Source organism: Pan troglodytes, chromosome 14 (assembly GCF_028858775.2).
Source record: "Pan troglodytes isolate AG18354 chromosome 14, NHGRI_mPanTro3-v2.0_pri, whole genome shotgun sequence".
Lineage (NCBI taxonomy): Eukaryota > Metazoa > Chordata > Mammalia > Primates > Hominidae > Pan > Pan troglodytes.
Genome location: NC_072412.2, coordinates 28,470,651 through 28,496,405, shown reverse-complemented (window position 1 = coordinate 28,496,405; position 25,755 = coordinate 28,470,651). Strand labels below are relative to the sequence as shown.

The window sequence follows — 25,755 nt, the reverse complement described above, 5'->3', positions numbered from 1 at the left end:
AAACATATTTTGGCGAATTTGGATTTTTCTATTATCAAATGTATTTTCATATATGGAAAATGAATACTATTTTTGTAAATTAATAAAATTTATAGTAATTTATAACATAAGAAAGAATTATATCCAGAATATAAAACTCTCAAAATTCAATAAGAAAACAACCCAATTTTAAAAATGGAAAAATATTTGGATAGATATTTTATCAAAGAACATATACAGCTGTCAAACACATAGAAAGATAGTCAACATTATAACATCATCAGTTATTAGCAAAAGGCAAATTAAAACCACAATGAGGTATCATGACACACCTATTAGAATGTCTATAAAAAAAGACTGATTATATCAAGGGTTGGCAAGAATGTGGAGAAACTGGAACTGTCATATACAACTGTTGAAAATGTAAAATGGTACAACCACTTTGGAAAACAGTTTGGCATTTTTAAGAAGTTAAACATGTAGCTACCATATGACCCAGCCATTTCATTCTTAGATATTTACCCAAGAGAAATGGAAGCAGATGTTCATACCAAGATTTGTACAAATCTTGTACATTTGTACAAAGATTTGGCTTTACTTATTATAGCCAAGTTCTGGGGGGAAAGCCCCAATTTCCATCAACAAGTAAATAAATAGTGATATCTATATAATAGAATTCTACACACTAGTAAAATGGAATTGGTTATTACCAGATGGATGAATCTAAATTATGTTGAAAGAAGCCAGTAAAACTAGCATACATATTAAATGATTCCATTTATATAAAATTTTAGAAAATACAAACTAATCTCTAGTGACAGAACAGATCAGTGGTTGTCTGGGGTTTGGGGTGGGGGTGTAGAATGGTAGGCAGGTGGTATGACAAAGGGGTCCCAGGAAACTTTGAAGGTTGGTGGACATGTGTGTTATCTTGCATGGGATGATGGTTTCACAGCTGCGTACACATGGCAAAACTTACCAAGATCTATACTTTAAGCATAGGGTAGTTTAGTATTTGTTCATTATTCCACAATAGATATGTTTTACAACTATAATGCCACAAACTTTCTTCAGTTTAGTTTTTTTGGTATAAATATTAATTTTCCATCCTTCTACTTATACATTTTTAATATTTTTATATTTTAGGAGTATACTTTGGAAACAATCTAAAGCTAGATTTTACAGCATAAAAATGCACTTGAAACATACCTTTGGACTGTTTAATAAGTGAACACAGTCTAGTAATTTATTTTTAAATTTTTATTTTATTTTATTTTATTTTTTGAGAAGGAATCTCAGTCTGTTGCCGAGGCTGGAGTGTAGTGGCGTGACCTTGGCTCACTGCAACCTCTGCCTCCCAGGTTCAAATGATACTCCTGCCTCAGCTTCCCAAGTAGCTGGGACTACAGGCACACACCACCACACCTGGCTAATTTTTGTATTTTAGTAGAGACAGGGTTTCACCCTGTTGGTCAGGCTGGTGTCGAACTCCTGACCTCAGGTAATCCACCCGCCTCAGCCTCCCAAAGTGCTGGGATTACAGGCACGAGCCACCACGCCTGGCTCTGGTAATCTAAATCTTTGAGTTAGTTTAGAGAGTATAGTTCATGTAAGTCATTATGACATATTTGAGTTCATTTCTAATATCTTATTGTATTCTTTCAATTTCTCCCATCTCCCTCCTGGCCTTCCTTCTTTCCTTCTTTTTCCTTCCTTTATATTGATTTAATTTTTTTAACCCCTCATTCCAATATTTTCCCATCTAGGGTTCAGAACAATATATATGTATTTTATTGGTCATCTTAGAAATTTTAACAGATATTTTAACATGGTTAAGTCTAAAATTACATATTATTTTTACTCTTTCTCTAGAATATAAGGACCTTATTTATGGTGGCTTGTTTCCTTGTGTGTGTGATTTCACATCTTAGTCGACTAAGTAGCCATAAGCACTACAGCATTTTAAATTGGATCTTCAGAGCACAGTGGCAGCACAGACTCCAGCTCTTAAACTGCAGTGGGGCTGGCTTGTGGTCAAAGGTTCCTGGGGGAGGGCTTGCTCCCCATCCTCGGCTTCCCTCAGAGATGGAGCTGCAATCAGTCAGTCACCCGCAGGGTGAGTTTTCTTTTCCTTCCTTGTGCATCTGGCCAAGGTGTTACCCTTTAGAAATTCCAGATTTATGCAGGGTCCTCAGATCTCTCACCCAATTACCAGGCTTTGTCTCCTGTCCTTCACATTTACGGCTTTGACCTATTTTCCATAAATTTTAAATTAATCAGCAATTTTAATAAGTTCTCTATTCTCCATGCTGCTGGGTTAACAGTGTAGCAGCTAACAATGTAAGTCCGGGACACAGATTGCTTAGATTAAAACCAAGGCTCTATTACCTGTGACTTTGGGCAAATTAATGAAATGTCTGTGCCTCACTTTCCTCACATGTAAAGAGAGGGGCAATAATACAACCTGTCTCACAGAGTTTTTGTGGACATTAAATCAATTAAGATATTGAAAGAGCACAGGGCAGTACCTGGCATGCAGTTAGAGCTCAAACATTAGCTGCTATTATGGCCACCATTTTTGGGCTTAAAGACAATCTTTTGAAGTTGTGTTACATACTGTTCTACAATGGCATGAATGTCCTACAACAGGATTTCTTCTTCTTCTTCTTCTTCCTTCTTCTTTTCTTCTCCTTCCTCCCTCCTCCCTCTTCCTCGTCCTCCTCCTCCTCCTCCTCCCTCTTCCTCTTCTTTTTTTTTTTTGTTTTTTTTTGTTTTGTTTTTTTTTTTTTTTTGAGATGAAGTCTCACTCTGTCACCCAGGCTGGAGTGTAGTGGCGTGATCTCGGCTCACTGCAACCCCCATCTCTCGAGTTCAAGTGATTCTCCTGCCTCAGCCTCCCAAGTAGCTGGGACTACACGCGAAAGCCACCATACCCAGCTATTTTTTATATTTTTAGTAGACACAGGGTTTCGCTATATTGGCTAGGCTGGTCTGGAACTCCTGACCTCAAGTGATCCACCTGCCTTGGCCTCCCAAAGTGCTGGGATTACAGGCGTGAGCCACCACACCTGGCCAGGAATATTCATAATAAGCAATTTTTGACTTTCAAGCAACCTTATGTAGTTTATTCATATCTGAATGCAAATAAATGGTTTCCTTGCTGACAGACTAACAAATCATTTGATATCCATTATCTCTGTTCTTCTTCCTTTTAGACAATATTATTTCTTAAGGTTAGATCTTTAAAGTGTTTTCAATTGTAAATTATTTCTACTTGCTATTGGAATAGCAGATACCCCTACACAGAGAAGATTCTCCCACTGAAACATAGCAAAACATCTTGTTTTTTAAGATTAAATGATGTGAACAGCTGGTTCATTTCATCTAGAGTCAGAAAACATCAGCATATGTATGTCAAGCTCTGGAACAATTAAGTAAATCACATGGGTTGGCATTGCTCCATTAATGACATCTGAATAAGATAAATTCCAAGTTCAAGTCATCCCCCCAAGTAACACATCATATTTCTTACATACCTGGTGAATGAAGCTTGGTGGTTGAAGCTGCTACTCTCTTAGGAGATGAAACAGCAGGTTTATTCGTATCTTGATCTTTCTGAGCATCTTTCTTTGTTCCTGTGTATAGTCGGAAAAGAGAAATAGGTAGAAAGTAAGCTACTTAAAATTGAAATGGCACCATAAGTTGTGGAAAGGGTGGCTTCAAGAAAGTCAAACATATCAACAAAAGAAATATTTGGGTGATTTGTTGCTATGGTCACCACCCCCTGTGCTTGATGAATGACACACTTCTTTATAGGAAAGGGAATTTAGTTTTGAGTGGTCAGGGGAGAAGTAAGGACACTGCTGTCTCTGATTTGATGAAAAACGCCCCCTTCTCTGAAGGTCACTGCCACCCCAATAACCCTGACCAAACTATCTGGGAATTAAAATTTTACGTCCTCAGCCACCAATTTAGTCTGCCTGCCTCTCTCTGCCGAAACAAATTTTCAGAAGACAGGGAAGGACGCTGTAGCTGCGCATAGCTGCTAATGACTTTGGCATCACCCGGAGCCAAGCCACGGGGGACATGGTCCAACTCTAATTAATTTCCATGCAGCGGGTCCACAGAGGTGACCTAGAGAGCCTTTTAGCTCTCTTGGCTGCAGCTAAGCCTTCGTGGAACTTGCTGCCAGAGCTGGTCCAGCAAAAGCATGTGGACGCTCCTCATATTGTGTCCAGCAATACCCAGGGCACAGTGCAGCTTCTCCTTTGTGTGCCGGGCACAGTGCTCACCTTCACATCACGTTTGTCAGAAAGTCAAACAGCAGTGGATGGGAGATTAGCGAAATCACACAGACCTAGATTAACCCAAACCTGCCTTGGCTTCAGCACACTGTTAGGTCATTTCAAAAACAAAGCTTGCTTTTGTTCCTTAGATGCAGGCCATGGATGTCACCCCCATGCTCACCCCCAAACCCTGAGACCTCACTCTTCTTTCCAGAGGTAACTGCTACTAGCAATTTTGTGTTTATTCTCCCAGATTTTTTCCTAGGTATTTATAAATATACACACATATACAAATACAGCTATTAGATAAATATATGAAATAAACATTGCAATTTCTTTTTACCTACCCACATTTTTGGAGATCTTTTTCTTATCAGTGTATTTACAGATTTTTTTAAAAAGAGCCACATCAGGCCGGGCGTGGTGGCTCATGCCTGTCATCCCAGCACTTTGGGAGGCCGAGGCGGGCGGATCCCGAGGTCAGGAGATTGAGACAATCCTGGCTAACACGGTGAAACCCCGTCTCTACTAAAAATTACAAAAAATTAGCCAGGCATGGTGGTGGGCACCTGTAGTCCCAGCTACATGGGAGGCTGAGGCAGGAGAATGGCGTGAACCCAGGAGGTGGCACTTGCAGTGAGCCGAGATCACGCCACTGCACTCCAGCCTGGGCGACAGAATGATACTCTGTCTCAAAAAAAAAAAAAAAAAAAAAGCCACATCATACAAATGGACAAAGACATACTGTAATTCAGTTCACCATCATCTTATGGATGAGCATTTAGATTGTTACAAGTTTAGCCACTGAAATAGCTTCTACTTGTTTCTTTGTACACACAGACCAGGATCTTCAGAGGACAAATGCACAGAATTGCTTTTGCTGGATTCAGTCTGCTCTTTTGCAGTATTGCTATGCACAGTCCAATTGTCAACAAAAGGATCCACTAATTCATATTCCCAACAAACAGTGTCTGAGAACAGCTCTTCCAACATGCCCCATGCCCTACTGACACTGCAGTCTCAATCATTTAATCGATTCATTTAGTTAAGCAATCATTTAATTGATATGTGCCACCATATCAGATAGTATAGCCCTAGATGACCTCACAGACATACTGCTGTCACTGTCCCTGCCCACATCTGCCAGCCACAATGCCAGCCTTGTTGGTCCCCAAACATGCCATGCTTCCTCCTGTGGCTTGAGTTCCTCTGCACAGAATATTCTTCCTCTAGCCCTTAAGCATGGCTCATCCATCCATTCAGGAGGTCTCAGCACAGCAAGGTCTCCTCACCATGCCTGGTTCTCCAGCTACTGTGGCCCTCTCATCATCTGCCAGTTTCCTCTTCACCTGCTTCATTCTTCCTCACAGCATTTGTCACTGCCCAACAATCTATTCTATCCTCACCTGTTTGCTTAGTGTCTGCCATCCCCACTAGAACACAAACTTTGACCCAGATAGGGTCTAAGCGTGTACCCCTCCAACCCCTGCTCTCCTCTGGGCTTCTTTCCAGGAGGTCTGCCCAGGCATTTCAGGGCTCAGAGAAGGCTGGACCTTCCAGGTATGGAAAGCCCAGCCACTGCACTCTGCTGAAGTCACGGGTACCCCTCAGGGTACCCACTATATGGCTAAGCTCCCCATTCTGTTCCTTCACTTGGCTTTGATTTTCGTTATCAACAAATATGGAAAGACACTGAGACTCCTGAAAGCTCAGAAGGGAAATGTTAAAGTCCCCAAATCTGCACTAAACCTAATGTTTTGTGCTTAAAGGAAAACAAAATACAATTATTTATTTAGCCTTTCAGTGTTTTCCATTCAGCTTTCATGGAGTACAATTTGAATTTTATCAAAAATGCAAATATTGATAGTTTTGACCCTGCAATTCCACTTCTATAAATCTCTCTTGGAAACACTTCTACAAGTATGCAAAAACATAAATTATAACATATATAACATAAGTTATATGAACTGTGGCATATTCAAACCAGGGAGTACTATGCAGCCATTAAAAAGGATGTCATAGCTCTATATTGTACTGGCATGGAAAGCTGCCCATGATAAATTTAAAAGCTAGTTGAACAGCATGCATGGAATTATCCCATTTTCATAACACAAAATGTCATATGTATTATGCTTACAAATAAGTAAAAATACCTGAAAGATAAGGTACCAAACTTTTAATAATGGTTACTTCTAATCAGTAGGATTTAGGAGCTTTTACTTTTTATTTTAATATGCTTCTGCATTAGTTCCATATTTTGTAATCATCACATATTACTTGTATAATAACTAATAAGCAAAAAGAAAAGGAGAGAAAACAAACCACTAATGAAAATAATTTGTCTGATCCATAAAAGGATAAGGACAGATAAGTCTAGTCCAAGCAATCCTATAGGAATAACTCAAATCGAAAGTTTTACCCTCCCTTTCCTGGTAAAACTTACCATAGGAACACTAGGCTACCTGGAGAACTCTTGTATGGTCTGGGAATTCTTGATAGCACAGATAATTACAGAGATGAATCAAGACCTTCTGTTCTTCTTGCCATTTTTTTTACAATCTAGACTCAGCCTAAATGTCTTCTAAATACACGGTAAGCTTTCGTTTCACTCAATGAGATCCCTGAGTGTCTAGAAATGCTAGTGTGGTCTTTGGTCTCATGTTTTCCTACTGCCCCCCGGCTGTTGTCTCAGCCTTCTTGGCTACTCTGTCTTCTTTCCTTATACCTGGACCAAGGTATCCCCAGTGCAGCCTCAGCCTTCTCCTGTCCAGTCTTCTGAGTGAGCTTATCCGTTCAACAGGCTCACATCACCGACTTATGTACACTGATGACCACATCTGTGATTTCCAATCCAGGTAGGCCCAGATACCTCTCCTGGGATCCAGACCTGTTTTCAGCTGCCAAATAGACATTACTGCTTATCTATTTGATGACAAAAAACACTGTTCCCCAAATGGAGCTGGTTAGCTTCTTCTCAAACCTATTCTCTGTCCTGTATTTTCTCTCCTGGTCAATTGTCCTCCCAGTCACTGAAACCAGAAACCAGTCAGTCTTCTTCCTCATCCTACCATATCTAGCAGTGACGAGGTCTTTCTGACCTTCAGTAGCTCCTAAGTCTGGCCCCTGATTCATTCTCACTTTGTACCTCAGCTCAGTCCTCATTTCTTGTTGGGACAACTACAAAATTCTCTTCAGTAATTTCTGTCTTGTGCCTTAACCTCTGCATCTTTACCTAACTCACCCTCCTTAGCACTGCCAGAAAGACCTTAAGCCTTTAACAAGATCCCATGATTTTACTGTTAAAACCTTTCCAAAGCTTACCCTGGGCTTCAGTAGGAAGTCCCAACTCCATGGTGTGGGGTAAGCATCCTCCAGGATCTCCTGTCCTCTGCCAGGTGCCCCTGCTGTTTCCATGTGACCCTGGGTGTCTCAGCCTGTGCTGTTCACGGAGGCTGAGTGCTCAGCCTCTCCCTTGTCTGCCTGGCCTACTCCAGGTCATCTTCAATTTCAGCTCATTCTGTTTTAGTTTTCCCATTACCACTGTAACAAATTATCACTTAGCCGTTTCAGACAACACAAGTTTATTCTCTTCTAGTTCTGGAGGTCAGAAGTCTGAAATCAGGCTCACTGGGCTGAAGCCAAGGTGTCGGCCAGGCTGGTGCCTTCTAGACTCTCCAGGGGAGAGTCCGTTTCCTTGCCTTGTTCGCCTCTCGTGGCTTCCTTCATTCCTTGGCTGGTGGCCCCTTCTCCCATCTTGAAAGCAATCACTCCGATCCCGGCTTCCTGCATCATGTCTTTCTAATTCCTCCTGCCTCTCTCTTACAAGGATGCTTATGATGACACTGTCTCTATCTGGGTAATCCAGGATAATCTCCCCATCTCAACATCCTGAACTTCATGCAAAGTCCCTTTTGCCCTATAAGGTAACATTGATAGGTTCTGGTGATTCATACATGGACATATTCAGGGGCCAGTATTCAGCGTACTGCAGCTTCCCTGTCTAACTGAATGGCTCAATGACGAAACTCTTTTTACTCACCAAAAACTCACTAACTGCTTGCTCTCTATTAGTCCCTGGAGTCCCTGACACTTATTTATGAAGTTTTTCCTTATTTTTTTTTACCTTTCTTGAATAGCAGTATTTCCTTAGACCCTATTCAGCTTTCCCTGATCTCTTTCCCCCAGTGCAGACTCTGTGCTGCTAAGGCTAGCGGGCATCTCGTACTAGGCCTGACAGCTCCTTTGAACAGCACCCCTGCTGACCTTTGGGGAATCAACCCTTCCCTCCTCTTGTTTCATGTGGTCAGAGTAGGGGCCTGATGCACCAGGGCCTGAAGTGGGGGTACAACACAGGCCTGCTGGATCAGAGCTCTGCACCGCTCTGGTGTTACACAGTATCCTGGCTTGAGAATGAAACAAGACGTGAGTTGGGACGATGACAGCCCTACCTTGGGAATTTTGCTGGATTTACTAGACAAAAATTCTCTACTCGATAGATGCCCAAGCTGGCAGGATATGGGCCTGGAGCAGCTGCTGATCATCTTTGTTCCCATGTGGGGAGAGCCTTTCTGAGGATGAGCCAAGAGAGGGGAACAAGGGGCCAGGAGATGAAAATGTATTCCTGCCGCTGCGGTTGAAGTCCCCCCTGGGGGACAGTCATGCCTCACGTCACCATGACCTCCGGAACCTCTCAGTTCTGTGAGCCCAAAATCCCTCTGCCCTTTTGCTTTCTTGTTGCCTAAGGCAGTTTGAATTAGGTTTCTCTAATATGAAACCAAAAAAGAGCTGAATAATACAATGCCGGCCAGAGAAAATAGCTCCTTAATCAATAAATGCACAGGCTTTTCTCTCATGGGGCCGTATGTTGGTCAAGAAGGCTCCTCGTGTGCCTTATCTATACGGAGATTCAGAGCTACATGAAAGAATGTTTGTACACAAACCCCAGAGCACTGGGGCTTTTGCTGGGAAGGAAGAAGGCAGCAGGAGGGAAAGAAATGCCAGCCTCAGTCTGGTCTCAGAAGAGAAGCCCTTAAGTTTAATTTGAAATACTGGCACTGATTATATTCACCCAATGCCAATCACTACAAACCCAGATGGTCCTAGACTGTTTCGCCATAGTGTAGCAAGAAGCATCTCAAAAGCCTACAGGGGTGGGTGCTGCCTAGCAATCCATAGAGAGTGTCTCAGAAAAGAGAAGAAGAGTGTAAAAGCTCAGTTTCTCCCGTGGACAAGGGCCTTCCACAATGGTATCAGTGGCTTTGACAACAGCTGGCAGAAGCACCATTGTGTATTTTATTCCTGAACCGGACATCATAAAAGTGACTTACAACTTGTTTATTACAAATGCTTAAAACAAAGACCAATTGCAAAGGAGCCATGAAAACATGACTTGCGGGCCCTAAAGCTGCCCAATCAAGAGTGATGGCTCAATGTGTCAATTATAGATTTTAAAAAATGAAGAAACTCTTTTTACTCACCAGAAAGTCACTAACTGCTTGGTCTCCATTAGTCCCCTGAGTCCCTGAACATAAACAAGAATAACGGCTCACTCTGAGGACGAGGCTGTCATCTCAAAAAAAAAAAAAAAAAAAAAGGAAAAGAAATAACAAATGATAATAGCTAATTCAGGATCCTCACTGAGCACATCTAAATGGGAAAACAAGATTTAAGAGAATGCTATATACTTTTTTTAATAAAAAGAAATCAGCACATCAAAAAAAAAACCTAAAACATTTTTATAGGCTCTTAATCTCACATACAATAGGCTGCAAATTCCTGCAAGTAAATCTCAATATAAGTAAGAAAAGATAAGAAACAGAAAGGATAAAGAAATATATACAGCAACGGACTTTATCCCCTAAGTATCTGAAGTTTTCCCTCCACTTGCCTGTGAAAGCACATGCCACGGGGCTGACCCTGCCCTGGCCCCACAGATCAGCGCCCACACAGGGAACACGAGGATTGCAGACGCAGATGGAGCAAAGCAAGAAGAGGGAAAAGCAAAGGTGGCCACAATGCAAGTGATGATAATCACTCCAGTGTAACTGGAAGGAGGTGAATAGAAAACATGAATGATGTAATCAGAAAATACCGATTCTGATGCCATTTGTAAGACGAATTGAATGGGAACATTTCAAGGTAGGATTTATAGGGATTGGATAGAATGAAGAAAGGAAACATTATCTCGATAAGAATATATCAAATAAAAGAGAAACCTGGATGAGTTATAAACTAAAGAGAGAGAGAGAGCGCACGCACAAGCGAACTCAGGAGTTAGATGCAAGGACTAGAGGAAAGGAAATCAGTTTTCAGCTGCCAATAGTAATTTTTTAAATATTAAGAGGAATATCTGATATTGAGGCACTGAAGTTAATAGGAGAAACAATCTGAATATTGGGAAGGTGGATTTTAACCTATTTAAGGTTTGTTCCATTTCAACACACATGTACTGCATGCATGAAGGTAGAAATTGTAGCTAGGAATTTAAGGGAGAATAGGGAGGTTTCTGTATTCAAATAGAGGCCTAGAAAAATTAGGCCTCCATTAGAAGCCTAATTATTACCTGGATAAGACTAAGGGATAATAAATTCTGAAGATTATTATGAAAAGGTAAGGACAGAAGAGTGAACAAGTGGTTTTTGAAATATATGTATGTGTAAAAGCTTTGTAAATTCCCCCCCAAGCCCAATAAATTCACTGATCAATTCATTACTAAGCACAAATAACCGGTGAGGCACTGTCCTAGTGAAAGACAGAGGTATGAGCTGTAACGGAAGTTACACTTTTGGGGGAGATATTTATCATAAGCATTTATAAACACCAGGTGCCAGGTTGCAGTTGCTTCTGTGTATGTTACCTCACCTGACACCTGTCCAAACTCTGTGGGTATTATTGGTATTATTGGTTTGCAAATGAAGGAACTGAAGGTATGGAGTTTGTAACATATCTGCATTTACCAGTATGTGCCTGAACCTGCAACTTCTGGCCCTACTTAGCCTGCATTTCACTACACTGCAGTGGCCTCAGTGAGTCCTGAGAAGTAACAAGTTCTACTGCCTGCCTGCTCACCTGCCCATAGAAGCACAATGGATCCAAGGAAAGTCTGATTCCATTTGAAGGAAAGAAGCAAGGGGCAGGGGTGAGAAAGCTTAGAAGAGAGTCAGGGTGTTGGGGAGAGGGCAGGAAGGCGGTGACTAAGAGACCAGGAAATGGCTTAAGCCATTTGTTTTCAAATGCTGGGGGCCAGCAAATCCCAACATTCTTTCCATCCCTGGCCCCAACCTTTCTGCCTCTGATGCTTCCTCCATACTATGTAGAACTCCTTCTTCCTTTGGTAAAAAACCTCCATCCCCTACCTTTGTCCTCAATCTCTCTCAGAGCAGTTTTCTCAAATGGTTGCCACTGGTGTTTTTCCTCCACATCCAACTATGTCCTGGTCAGGAGGTCTCCTTCAAACTCCCAAATACCCCACTAGAACATGAGGCCCCACACGTGTGTAAAGTACCTTTCCTTTGAGGTTCCAAGGTTCTTGCTGGCTAATTGAACACTATTCTTACAGCATGGTTACTACCCCTCACACCCCCCAGGTGCAGTCTTCCCCTTTACCCTCAGGTCCTGACACTGGCAATCCCCAATGCATGACTCATCCAGCATCCCAGCTTTCAGTTCTTTGACACCTGCAACCCAAGAGGCACCCTGAATCAAGACCCTGGGCATCACCATGGACCTTGTCATCACCTTAAACTTCGCCTCTGAAATTCACATATCCTTCTTTCTGGTTACAACCTTCCATCCCCTCGCCATCTCACTATGCTGTTGCCTCTCTATCAATTCATATCTACAACTCAGACTATAATCCCTTTCCCCACACCATCAGTCTCCTTCTGTCTTCACCTCCCTTATTATTCAACCTAAAGTTTACCCCAGATTCCTTTACTTCTACTACCTTATTAGTCACATGCTTGCTCTCATTTCACAGAGACAACAGAAACTACCATGGTCAGAACTGTCTGCAGAATCCAACCCTAGCTCAATCCAGTTGTCACCCTTTTCTAGCCCAGCTGAGCACATAATGACACAGATAGGGACATCAAATTTATAGTCACCAGGTATCACTGTGGCCACAGCACAGTCCAGCAATTAATTCTTCCATTTTTTCCTTTTCATTCTTTGCATACCTTTTAAAAAATGATTTTTATTATTCTAATTGGCACATAGTAATTGTACATATGTATGGGGTACAGAGTGATATTTTGGAACATGTAAACAATATGCGGTGATCAAATTGGGATAACTAGCATACCCATCACCTCACACATAGATCATTTCTTTGTGTTGGGACCATGCCAGATCCTCTCTTCTAGCTACTTGAAAATATGCAATAGTGTATAATTAACTAGAGTCACCCTACAGTTTTATAGAACACTAGAACTGATTCCTTCTAACTGTAATTTTGCATTCATTAACTCATCTCTTATTGTCTCTCCTCCCTACCCTTCCCAATTTCTAGTACCCACTATTCTATTCTCTAGTTCTAAGAGATCAACTTTTTTAGATTCCACATATAAGTGAGAACATGTGATATCTGGATTTCCGTGCCTGGCTTATTTCACTTAACATAATGTCCTCCAAGCTCATCCATGTTGCCATAAATGATAAAACTCGATTCTTTTTAATGGATGAATGGTATTCCATGGTGTATATGTACCACGTTTTCTTTATTCATTCATCTGTTGATCAACAAGGTTGATTCAACATCTTGGCTATTGCGAATAGTGTTGCAATAAACACAAGAGTCCAGATACCTCTACAATGTTCTGATCTCCTTTCCTTTGGATATATACCCAGTAGTAGAACTGCTAGATCACATGGTAGAAAACTATTTTTTAAAACAAAGTTCTGTACTGATACCTTTCTGAAAGGTCATTCTGCAAGGTTTTAAACAACAACAAAAACCACCCAGTAGTATCTTGTCTTATCCCTCCATATGCTTTAATACTCATCACTTCCACATTTTAAACTGTTTTCTCTATTCATCTCCATAGATATAAGTAACATGTTTATAATGCTACTTCTTGATATTTACATTTTACATATATTTCAGTAACTTCTTATTATAGCAAATGACAATTTTCTTTCTCTGCAGGCTCCCTTCCACACTACCTCCCCCATCATTGCAATACAGTTGTACCATTTTTGGTTACGTCAGAATTCAGTTCACCTTGTTTAAACCAAATATAAATATTATTTACAACTGAACATCTTCTTGTCTGACTTTTGTTTTCCCTGGGTTTAATAGCTGCCTTGGTTTTTGTTTGCTCAGTTTTCTATGTATATATTGCTAATTCTCCCACAAGTTCTCCATCAGCATATAACTTTCCTCTCACAATTATGACATGTAAGGTTATACCTCAGTGTGGTTTTGTTTTCTTAGAGCCATTCTTCCTGGAGCCCTCAATTCTCCATTTCATTCTAGACTGGTCATTTCTAGGGCTGTGGCATGGCTGTTATTTGAGTCACATCATCATTCTGGGAAATTCCTTTGCTTTTTTCCTACTTCAGGGTCCTATGCCTTCCTCTTTCTTGGTCTGCTTCCTTACTTTGGTAGAGCACATTTTTTTTTTTAAGTTTCTGGAGAAAGGTATACATGAGGTAAATTACCTGACAGCTTCCAAAGCTGAAGATTTCTTCATCCAATTGGTTGCTTGGCTGAGTGCGGAATTTTAACGTGGCACATGGCAGTCATTTCCCCCAGAAATGCTAAGGCATTTCTCTTAACTTCCAGGGTTGCTACTGATAAGCCTACTGATGCTATTCTAAATCTCAGCCTTTTGTGTGTGATCTGTCTGCTCTCTTGGGAAGTTCTTGGTGCCTTCTCCTTTTCCCCAGCGTTGTAAAATTTCATGCTGATGTGTCTTGCTCTGGATCTTTTTGTATCCATTATGCTGGACACTTAGTGGGCCCTTTTAATCTGTAAACTCTCATTCTGCAGTTCTGGGAAATTTTCTTGATATGTTGCTTCATAATTACCTCTCCTCTGATTTCTCTGTTGTTTTTATGGAACTCCTAATATTTGTGTTCCATATATGTGTATACACATATACATGTAGACATATATCTTATTATACATCTTATCTCTCTATATAATCTCCAACCTACAGATGAATGTTTCTCTTCGGATATCTCCCATGCACATCACACTCCATATGTCCAAAATTGAACTCACTGTCACCTAACAAAACCTCTTTTCATTTTTAGCTTCCCTAACTTGGTAAATGTGCTTTTTTGCCCAAGCCATAAATAATGATCTTGCCTTCATCTCCTCCCTCTCTCACTTCATGCTCAATAAAATGCCAAATCTTTTGAAATATACATCTTGTTGTCTGTCTTAAATCTAGTCCACTTTTTTTTTTCACAGTCACTGCAACTTTGTAATTCACACCAGTGCCATGCCTCCTGTAGGGAGAGCTCTGCAGCAGCCTCCTACCTCTTCAACACTCCCGTTAGCTCTCCTCCCTCTACTCCAACACATCCTTCACACCTCAGCCTGCTGTTCTAATGCTCTGGGGCCACAGCTTTACTACACTATGGGTTGAATGCCTTCTCACCTGTCCATATTCCCCATTAGACAATACACTTCACAAGCATTGCCCACTCAGTAAATATTTGTAAATAAATGAGTTGGTTATTATTACTAACTAATCACATTCTTCCCCCATGGAAAATAACATGAACCTTGAGATTAGGTGAATTCCTGACATTTTGAAATAGCTTTTTATCTTTCTTGTTTCTTCCTAGTACCTCTCTATCCCCACATAATAAACAGGCATGTTGTAAATGATTAATGAGAAATCCCTGTACATACTGCTTGAAACAAAATGAGTAAAGCTCTGAATATGATGGATTTGTAGGAAGAAAATAATCCAGTTCTCTTGGGGAATCAGGACTTTGCATGATCTATTAGATACAGAGAGCATGTGAATAAGTAACTAGTGGTAATAAATACTTTGCATTTTTAAAGCTACACAGGTAGATGTTTGAATTTTATTCACTGTGGCAGTTTTCATTAAGCCAAATAAAAGAAATGATCTGGATTATTTGTCTCTTTCTACCCAATAATTTATTTTCACCATTAATTCAAAAGCACAATAAAATTGTGCCCTTTTTAAAGCTAACATTCTCCCCATATAAATTTAAAAATCTCTAAGGTGGTCTATTTAGTATTAAGTGTCCTCATGTTAGATCCTGTAGTTTTACTTGAAAGCCTGCCTCATCCTTTTAAAAATTTTCAGAGATATCATTTTCTTGAAAGAGCTCAAGCATTCCTTTATTCATTCATTTATCATATTTATTGGTTGGCTACATTGTACTTGATATGGTATTAGCTGTTGGAGATTTCAAAGTGAAAAGACAGAATCCTCAGCTCTAGGAATTCACCAATTAGTGGGACATGTAAATAAGTAATGACAAGATATTGTAGCAAGCACCAGCCCAGAGGTTTGGGCAAAGATTTCTCTCTGGGAGCATGGAGCAGGAGCCAGGTAAGGCTTCACTGAAGAAGGTTATGTTTGAGCTGAGACATGAAGTATGTGAGACTTGTCAAGAGGGCAAGGGCGCTGCAGAGCAGTGGGGTTGGAGGGATGTGGGGGCAGTGATCATGTGCAAAGGTACCAGAGTGAAGGGACAGCAGGTCAGGGAGAGCAGGGTAGGGAATGAGGCTGGAGGTTTGTTTTTGAGCCCAGCCTACATTGTCTCTAGCCCTCTATGATGTCCCACTTCACTAGACCAAGGCAAATATTCTTACTAAGTTTCCCTCCAGTGAGTCTGAACTCCCCTGAAACTCCAATTGGAGGCTAAATAAGACTACCTTTGATTAGATAGTAATTGAACAATTTTTTGCCTTCTTTTTTATAAATGGGAAACTTTGTGATTGAAGTTGCCACTGAATGGAAACAATGACTAATAAACAAATAGAAAGTAAACAATATGTTAAACTGTCTTTGGCTTCTATCGCTTATGGTTTAAACTAAGTTATCTGGCTAGGATGTCAGATTGAGACTCAGCCATCCAAGGTACATAAGTATTAAAATAAGTTATTTCCTTTCTTATAAAAGGACACGTATTCATTAGAGAGAAGTACAAAAAATACACTTTTTCTTCATTTGCATCATATTCTCAACCAGCCATAACCATTTAAATGCATTATTTCAAACCAAATTATACATATTCATTCACATATTTTTCTTAATCAACTACTATAATATAGTTTTAAACATATCTATTATAAAATACAATACTTAACACTTATCTGTGCAGTTTAACACATAATTATAAAACAAACATCCATGCAATTGTTACCCAGGTGAGGAGTGGGAATAGAAGATCACTGGCAGCCAGAGGGATGTCAGGTCTCAACCCCGCCTTTCCATTCGAGGAAACAACTGTCAAGATGTCTGTAGTGATCATGTCTTGCTTTTCCTCATAGTTTTACCACTTCACCTGTGGCGGTAACAATATCCTGAAGTCTGTTTACAAACTTGACGTGGATGAAACCACACTGTCTGGATTCTGTGGTCTTGCAATTTCTACTACACATTGTACTTGTAATTTTCATCCACATGTAGCCCCAGTTCATCATTTGCATTGACAAATAATGATCCATTGTGTGCATACATCACAATAGATTCATGTATTCTAACATCAATGAAAGTTTGAGTTGCTCCCACTTCTAGTTTTTGGCCATTATGAACAATGCTGCTTTGAACAGGCTTGTCCATGTCTCTAGATACACGTGTATGAATTTCTCCTGTATCTATGAGCAGAAACCCTAAATTATGGCACACATGGAAGTTTACTAGATAACACTAAATTATTTCCCAAAGTGGCTGTGTCGATTTCTCCTTTCCCACCAGCACTGTATGAGAGTTCCCCATGTACATCTTCACTAATATTTAAAAGGTCAGATTTTTAAAATGTCACCATTCTAATGGATATACACCTCGCTGTGATTTGAATTGCATTCTTCTGATTACTGATGATGTTCAGCACTATTTAAATATGCTTATTGACTATTTGATTTTTTTACTTTTGTGGAGTGTTGACCAAATCTTTTTGTTCCTTTTTTGTCTGCCTTTTTGTGCACTCACTTGTAAGGGTTGCAATATGTAACCTTTTTAAAGCTTTATCATCTTTCATAATATTCATCTACACTATTTTTTCCAAGTGTAAACTAAATACTAACTTAGTTGTTTAAATCATAATTCACAGTTGAGACAGTAGCCACTAAAAAGTAGAAGTGGTAATTACGAATATCAATTATTTTCAAGTTGGAGGTGGAATTAGGTAAAAGACACAATGAAGAGGTTGTTCAGCATATGATTAAGGGCCCAGACATTCAGCTTTACTGTGTCCTTAGCTGTGTGACCTGAAGCAGGTTAGTTGAACTCTCTGAGCATTTGTTTCCTCCTGTGTAAAATAGGTGACAACAGTAGCTACTCCACAAGGTTATTGTGAGAATAAAATGGGACTGTGGATTAAGAGCGCTTAGCATAAAATTAACACAACTGAACTCATGGAGATAGAGAACAGAATGAAGGTTACCAGAGGCTGGGAAGGGTAGTGGGGTTGCAGGGAATTGGGGATGATTAATGGATACAAAAATATAGTTAGATAGAAAAAATAGGATCTAGTATTTGATAGGACAACAGGGTGACTACTGTCAACAATAATTTTTTGTATATTTAAAAATAATGAAAAGAGGATAACTGAATTGTTTGTAACATAAAGAAAGGATAAATGCTTGAGGTGATGTAGACCTCATTTACCCTGATGTGACCGTTGCACATTGTATGCCTGTATCAAAACATGGCATGTACCCCATAAATATATACACCTACTACGTACACACAAAAATTAAAAATAAGTGCTTAGCATGATGCCGGGCCCTTATTAAGCATGCAAAATGGTATTTCTTAGCAATATTATTATAAATATTTATTTAGAACCTACTATGTGGTCTGAATGTTTATGTCACTCAGAAATTCACATGTTGAAATCTAAATTTTTTTACACAACAAATGTTCATATTATTTTATTATTTTGTTCTTCAACTTCAAGTTCAGGAGTACATGTGCAGGATGTGCAGGTTTGTTACATAGGTAAACGTATGCCATGGTGGTTTGCTGCACAAACCATCCCATCACCTAGGTATTAAGCCCAGCTTCCATTAGCTATTCTTCCTGATGCTTTCCCTCCCCCCATCCTCCACCCCACAGGCCCCAGTGTGTGTTGTACCCATCATGTATCCATGTGTTCTCATTATTCAGCACCTACTTATAAGCGAGAACATGTGGTGTTTGGTTTTCTGTTCTTGTATTAGTTTTCTGAGGATAATGGCTTCCAACTCCATCTGTGTCCCTGCAAAGGACATGATCTCATTCCTTTTTATGGCTGCATAGTATCCCATAGTGTATATATATGCACCACATTTTCTTTATCCAGTCTATCATTGATGGGAATTTGGGTTGACTCCATGTCTTTGCTATTGTGAAGGGTGCTGCAATAAACATACGCATGCATGTATCTTTATAACAGAATGATTTATATTCCTTTGGGTATACATATAGTAATGGGATTGCTGGGTCAAATGGTATTTCTGCCTCTAGGTCTTTGAGGAATTGCCACACTGTCTTCCACAATGGTTGAACTAATTTACCCTCCCACCCAACCCTCCCAGACAATGTTTACCTGTGTATGCAAAAGTGCTCCTTTGTCTCCACAACCTCACCAGCACCTGTTTTGTTTTGTTTTTAACTTTGTAATAGTAGCCACTTTGACTGCCATAAGATGGTATCTCATTGTGGTTTTGACTTGCATTTCTCTAATGATCAGTGATGTTGAGGTTTTTTTCATATGTTTGTTGGCTACATGTATGTCTTCTTTTGAGAAGTGTCTGTTAATGTTCTTTGCTTACTTTTTAATGGGGTTGTTTCTTATAAATTTGTTTAAGTTCCTTGTAGACTCTGGATATTAGACCTTCGTCAGATGGATAGATTGCAAAAATTTTATCCCAATCTGTAGGTTGCCTGTTCACTCTGATGATGGTTTCTTTTGTCATGCAGAAGCTCTTTTTAATTAGATCTCATTTGTCAAGTTTTGCTTTAGTTGCAATTGCTTTTGGTGTTTTCATCATGAAATCTTTGCCCGTGCCTATGTCCTGAATGGTATTGCCTAGATTTTCTTCTAAGGTTTTTATAGTTTTGAGTTTTACATTTAAGTCTTTAATCCATCTTGAGTTAATATTGTATATGGTGAAAGGAAGGGGTCCATTTTCGTTTTTCTGCATATGGCTAGCCAGCACTCCCAGCACCATTTATTAAATAGGGAATCCTTTCCCCATTGCTTACTTTTGTAAAGTTTGTTGAAGATCAGATGGCTGGAGGCATGTGGTCTTATTTCTGAGTATATGATTCTGTTCCATTGGTCTATGTGTCTGTTCTTGTACCAGTACCATGCTGTTTTAGTTACTGTAGTCTTGTAGTATAGTTTGAAGTCGGGTAGCTTGATGCCTACAGCTTTGTTCTTTTTGGTTAGAATTGTCTTGGCTATTCAGGATCTTTTTTGGTTCCATTCTGTGAAGAATTTCAATGGTAGTTTAATGGGATAGCATTGAATCTATAAATTACTGTGGGCAGTATGACCATTTCCTTTTTCTTTTTTTGACTGAGCACAGGGGACTTTATTGATGGTACATGACAAGGTGGGGCTCCCTAGGCCCCTCCCTCTTCAGGAGATCCGCATGGAAACTCTGAGGAGGGGGGATTCTCAGTGTGGAGGGGGACTGTGTCCCCCAGCAGTGAAGGCCTCTCTCTTCCTCTTGTGCTCTCACTGGGGCTGGTGGTCTGGGGGTCTTACTCCTTGGAGGACATGTGGGCCATGAGGTCCATCACCCTGTTGCTGTAGCCAAATTCATTGTCATACCAGGAAATGAGCTTGAAAAAGTGGTCGTTGAGGGCAATGCTAGCCCCAGCGTCGAAGGTGGAAGAGTGGGTGTCGCTGTTGAAGTCAGAGGAGACAAGCTGGTACTCAGTGTAGCCCAGGATGCCCTTGAGGGGGCCCTCTGACACCTGCTTTACCACCTTCTTGATGTCATCATATTTGGCAGGTTTTTCAAGACAGCAGGTCAGATCCACAACTGACAAGTTGGCAGTGGGGACACAGAAGGCCATGCCAGTGAGCTTCCCATTCAGCTCAGGGATGACCTTGGCCACAGCCTTGGCAGTGTTGCTAGGGGCAGGGATGATGTTCTGGAGAGCCCCATGGCTATCACACCACAGTCTCCTGGATGGTCCATCCACAGTCTTCTGGGTGGCAGGGACAGCATGGACTGTGGTCATGAATCCTTCCATGATACCAAAGTTGTCACGGATGACTTTGGCCAGGGGCGCTAAGCAATTCATGGTGCAGGAGGCATTGCTGATGATCTTGAGGCTGCTGTCATAATTCTCATGGGTCACGCCCATCACGGACATCGGGGTGTTGGCAGAGGGGGCAGAAAGGATGATCCTTTTGGCTCCTCCCTGCAAGTGAGCCCCAGACTTCTCCATGATGGTGAAGATGCTGGTGGACTCCACAATGTACTCAGTGCCAGCATCACCCCATTTGATTTTGGAGGGATCTCGTTCCTGGAAGATGGTGATGAGATTTCCAGTGATGACAAGCTTCCTGCTCTCAGCCTTGACAGTGCCATGGAATTTGCCATGGGTAGAACCATACTGGAACATGTAGACCATGTAGTTGAGGTCAATGAAGGGGTCATTGATGGCCACAATATCTACTTTAGCAGAGTTAAAAGCAGCCCTGGTGACCAGATACCTAACATGACCAAATATGTCGACTCTGGCCTTCACCTTCACCATGATGTCTCAGGGATGCAGCTGGCAATGCAAGAGAAAATGCGGCTGTCTGTCGAACCGGAGAAGCAGGGAGCCGACCATTTTCATGATATTGATTCTTTCTATCCATGAGCCTGGAATGTTTTTCCATTTGTTTGTGTCCTCTGTGATTTCCTTGAGCAGTGGTATGTAGTTTTCCTTGAAGAGGTCCTTCATTCGCCTTGTTGGCTGTATTTCTAGGCATTTTATTCTTTTTGTAGTAATTGTGAATGGGAGTTCATTCATAATTTGGCTCTCTGCTTTCCTGTTGTTGGTGTATAGGAATGCTAGCAATTTTTGCACACTGATTTTATATCCTGAGACTTTGCTGAAGTGGCTTATCAGCTTAGGAAACTTTTGGGCTGAGATGATGGGGTTTTCTAGATATAGGATCATGTCACCTACAAACAAAGATAATTTGACTTCATCTCTTCCTATGTGAATAACCTTTATTTCTTTCTCTTGCCTGATTGCCCTAGCTAGAACTTCCAATACTATGTTGAATAGGAGTGGTGACAGAGGGCATCCCTGTCTTGTGCCAGTTTTCAAGAACAATGCTTCTAACTTTTGCTTATTCAGTAGGATATTGACTGTGCATTTGTCATATATGGTTCTTATTATTCTGAGGTATGTTCCTTCAATACCTAGTTTATCGAGAGTTTTTAACATGAAGGAATGTTGAATTTTATTAAAGGTCTTTTCTGAATCTATTAGAGATAATCATGAGGGTTTTGTCTTTAGTTCCATTGATGTGATGAATCACATTTATTGATTTGCATATGTTGAACCAACCTTGCATCCTGGGATGAAGCCAACTTGATCATGGTGGATAAGCTTCTTGATGTGCTGCTGGATTTAGTTTGCCAGTATTTTCTTGAGGATTTTTGCATCAATATTCATCAAGGATACTGGCCTGAAGTTTTCTCTTTTTGTTGTATCTCTGCCAGGTTTTGGTATCAGGATAACACTGGCCTCATAGAATGAGTTAGGAAGGAGTCCCTCCTCTTCAATTTTTTGAAATAGTTTCAGTAGCAATGGTATCAGTTCTTCTTTGTACATCTAGTAGAATTTAGCTGTGAATCCATCAGGTCACGGGCTTTTTTAGGTTGGTAGGCTATTTATTACTGCCTCAATTTCAGAACTTGTTATTGGTCTATTCAGGGATTCAATTTCTTCCTAGTTTAGTCTTGGGAGGGTGTATGCACCCAAGAATTTATTCATTTCTTCTAGATTTTCTAGTTTATGTGCCTGGAGATATTTATAGTATTCTCTGATAGTTGTTTGTATTTCTGTAGGGTCAGTGGTAATATTCCCCTTTTCATTTCTGATTGTTTATTTGATTTTTCTCTCTTTTCTTCTTTATTAGTCTAGCCAGCAGCCTGTCTCTTTATTACTTTTTTTTCACAAAACTAGCTTCTGGATTTGTTGATTTTTTAACAGGTTTTTTCATGTCTGTGTCTCCTTCAGTTCTGCTCTGATCTTGGTTATTTCTTGTCTTCTGCTAGCTTTGGGGTCTATTTGCTTTTGGTTCTCTACTTCTATTATTTGAGATGTTAGGTTGTTAACTTACAATCTTTCTAGCTTTTTGACATGGACATTCAGTGCTATAAATTTCCCTCTTAATACTGCTTTAGTTGCAACCCAGAGATTCTGGTACATTGCCTCTTTGTTCTCATTAGTTTCAAAGAACTTCTTGATTTCTGCCTTAATTTCATTTTTACCCAAGAGTCTTTCAGAAGCAGGTTGTTCCATTTCCATGTAGTTTTTAAGTTTTAAGTGAGTTTCTTAATCTTGAATTCTAGTTTGATTGTGCTGTAGTCTGAAAGACTGTTATGATTTGTTTGTTTTTTACATTTGCTGAGAAGTGTTTTACTTCTGATTAAGTGATCAATTTTAGAGTAAGTGCCATGTGGTGATGAGAAGAATGTATATTCTGTTGTTTTTGAGTGGACAGTTCTGTAGATACCTATCAAGTCCACTTGATCCAGGGCTGAGTTCAGATCCTGAATATCTTTGTTAATTTTCTGTCTTGATAATCTGTCTAATATTGTCAGTGGGGTGTTAAAGTCTCCCACTATTATTCTGTGGGAGTTTAAGTCCCTTAGCAGGTCTCTGAGAACTTGCTTTATGAATCTGCATGCTTATGTATTGGGTGCATATATATTTAGAATAGTTAGCTCTTCTTGTTGAATTAAACCCTCTATCATTATGTAATGCCCTTCATCTTTTTTTTATCTTTGTTGGTTTATAGTCTGTTTTGTCAGAAACTAGGATTACCACCTCTGCTCTTTTTCTTTTTTCCATTAGTGTGGTAAAATTTCCTCCATCCCTTTATTTTGAGCCTATGTGTGTCTTTTCATGTGAGATGGGTCTCTTGAAAACAGCATACTGATGGGTTTTGGCTCTTTATCTGGCTTGCCATTCTGTGCCTTTCAATCAGGGCAGTTAGCATGTTTACATTTTAGATTAGTATTGTTATGTGTAAATTTGATCCTGTCATCATGATGCTAGTTGGTTATTTTTCAAACTTTTTTTTATGTGGTTGCTTCATAGTGTCCCTGCTCTGTGTACTTCAGTGTGTTTTCGTAGTGGCTGGTATCGGTTTTTCCTTTCCATATTTTGTGCTTCCTTTGGGAGCTCTTGCAAGGCAGGCCTGGTGGTGATGAATTCCCTAAGCATTTGCTTGTCTGTAAAGGATCTTAGTTCTCCTTCACTTATGAAACTTAGTTTGGCCAGATCTGAAATTCTGGGTTGGACATTCTTTTCTTTAAGAATGTTGACTATTGGCCTCCAATCTCTTGTGGCTTGTAGATTTTCTACTGAGAAGTCTACTGTTAGTCTGATGGGTTTCCCTTTGTAGGTGACCTGGCCTTTCTCTCTGGCTTCCCTTAACATTTTTTCTTTCATTTAATCTTGGAGAATCTGATGATTCTGTGTCTTGGGGTTGATCTTCTCATGGAGTATCTTACTGGGATTCTCTGCATTTCCTGAATTTGAATGTTGGCATGTCTTGCTAGGCTGGGGAAATTCTCCTGGATGATATCCTGCAGTATGTTTTCCAACTTGGTTCCATTCTCCCCATCTTTTTCAGGTACCCCAATCAGTCATAGTTTTGCTCTCTTTATATAATCTCATATTTTTCAGAGGTTTTGTTAATTGCTTTTCATTCTTTTTTCTCTATTCTTCTCTGCCTGTCTTATTTCAGAAGGATAATCTTTAAGCACTGAGATTCTTTCCTCCTCTCTGTCCATTCTGCTGTGATTACATTGTGAATTTGTCATGTTGTTTTTCAGCTCCATCATGCCAATTATATTCCTCTCTAAACTGGCTATTCTAGCTATCAGCTCCAGTATTATCATGATTCTTAGTTTCTCTGCATTGGGTTACAACATGCTCCTTTAGCTCAGCTAAGTTTGTTATTACCCACCTTCTGAAGCCTACTTCTGTCAATTCAGCCATCTTAGCCTCAGCCCAGTTCTGTGTCCTTGCTGCAGAGGTGCTGCAGTTATTTGGAGAAGAGGCACTCTGGCTTTTTGAGTTTTCAGCATTTTTGCATTGATTCTTTCTCATCTTTGTGGGCTTATCTACCTTTGATCTTTGAGGTTGCTGATCTTTGAATGAGGTTTTTGTGGGGTCTTTTTTGTTGATGTTGTTGTTTTCTGTTTATTTGTTTTTATTTTATCAGTCAGGCCATTCTACTGTAGGGCTGCTATGGTTTTCTGGGGGTCTGCTCCAGACCTTAGTTGCCTCAGTTTCTCCCATATGTGGTTATCACCAGTGAAGAGCACAAAACAGCAAAGATGGCAGCCAGCTCCTTCCTCTGGAAGCTCCATCCCAGGGGGTACTGACCTACTGCCAGCCTGCATGTACCTGTAGGAGGTGGCTAGAGACCCCAGTTGGGAGGTCTCACCCAGTCAGGAGGAATGGTATCAGGGATCCACCCAAAGAAGCAGTTTGGCTGCTGTCTGGTAGAGCAAGTGTGCTGCATTGGAGGGACCCTTCCTCATCTGGACTGCCTGTCTTCTCCAAAGTCAGCAGGCTGGCAGAGCTGAGTCACCTGAACCACAGAGATGGTGGCTGCCTCCTCCCGCAGGAACTTGAATCCTTCTCAGGGAGACTCCAACCCAGTGCTGGGCTGACTGGGACTCTAAGCTAGTGATTCTTAAGTTGTGAGGTGCCATGGAAATGGGGCCCACAAAATGACATTGCTTGGCACCCTGGATTCAGCTCCCTTCCTAGGGATACGTATGGATGGAATTCCCATCTTCCCAGGGATCCCAGGGCTAGAGTATGTGACACTCCTGGGACTGTGTGTGTGCCTGAGTGGCTGCTCTGCCAAAACTCCACACAGCTCTGTGTATAGACCCAAAGCCCTGAAGGCATGGGCTCACAAGGGGATCTCCTGATCTTTGGGTTGCAAAGACCCATGGGAGAAGCATGGTTTTCCAGGTGGGGTTGCACAATCACTCACTGGTTCCCTTGGCTGGGGGTGGGGTTCCTTTGGCTCTGTGCCACTCCTGGGTGGGCTGTCAGCAGCCCCAGCTTTTCTTCATTCTCTG

The 25,755-nt window shown here is 40.6% G+C and overlaps 2 protein-coding genes across 3 annotated transcripts in view; both read right to left on the bottom strand.

Moving 5' to 3' along the window:
- MTUS2 (microtubule associated scaffold protein 2) overlaps window positions 1-25,755 on the bottom strand; it is a 481,365-nt gene that overhangs the window by 181,728 nt on the left and 273,882 nt on the right. For both annotated transcript variants that reach the window (XM_024348494.3, XM_054665152.2), the window contains exon 5: window positions 3,516-3,614. In XM_024348494.3, coding sequence (XP_024204262.2) covers window positions 3,516-3,614 — 99 coding nt within the window. The remainder of the gene's footprint in view (window positions 1-3,515; window positions 3,615-25,755) is intronic.
- On the bottom strand, window positions 20,097-21,265 carry LOC129136810 (glyceraldehyde-3-phosphate dehydrogenase-like). Its single transcript, XM_063792019.1, has one exon. It carries the CDS (start codon window positions 21,179-21,181, stop codon window positions 20,174-20,176), a length of 1,008 nt encoding a protein of 335 aa, XP_063648089.1. The 5' UTR covers window positions 21,182-21,265; the 3' UTR covers window positions 20,097-20,173.

What these genes read in the sequence shown, in the direction of transcription:
- LOC129136810 (XM_063792019.1), bottom strand. Translation starts at nt 21,181, where the DNA reads ATGGTGAAGGTGAAGGCCAGAGTCGACATATTTGGTCATGTTAGGTAT.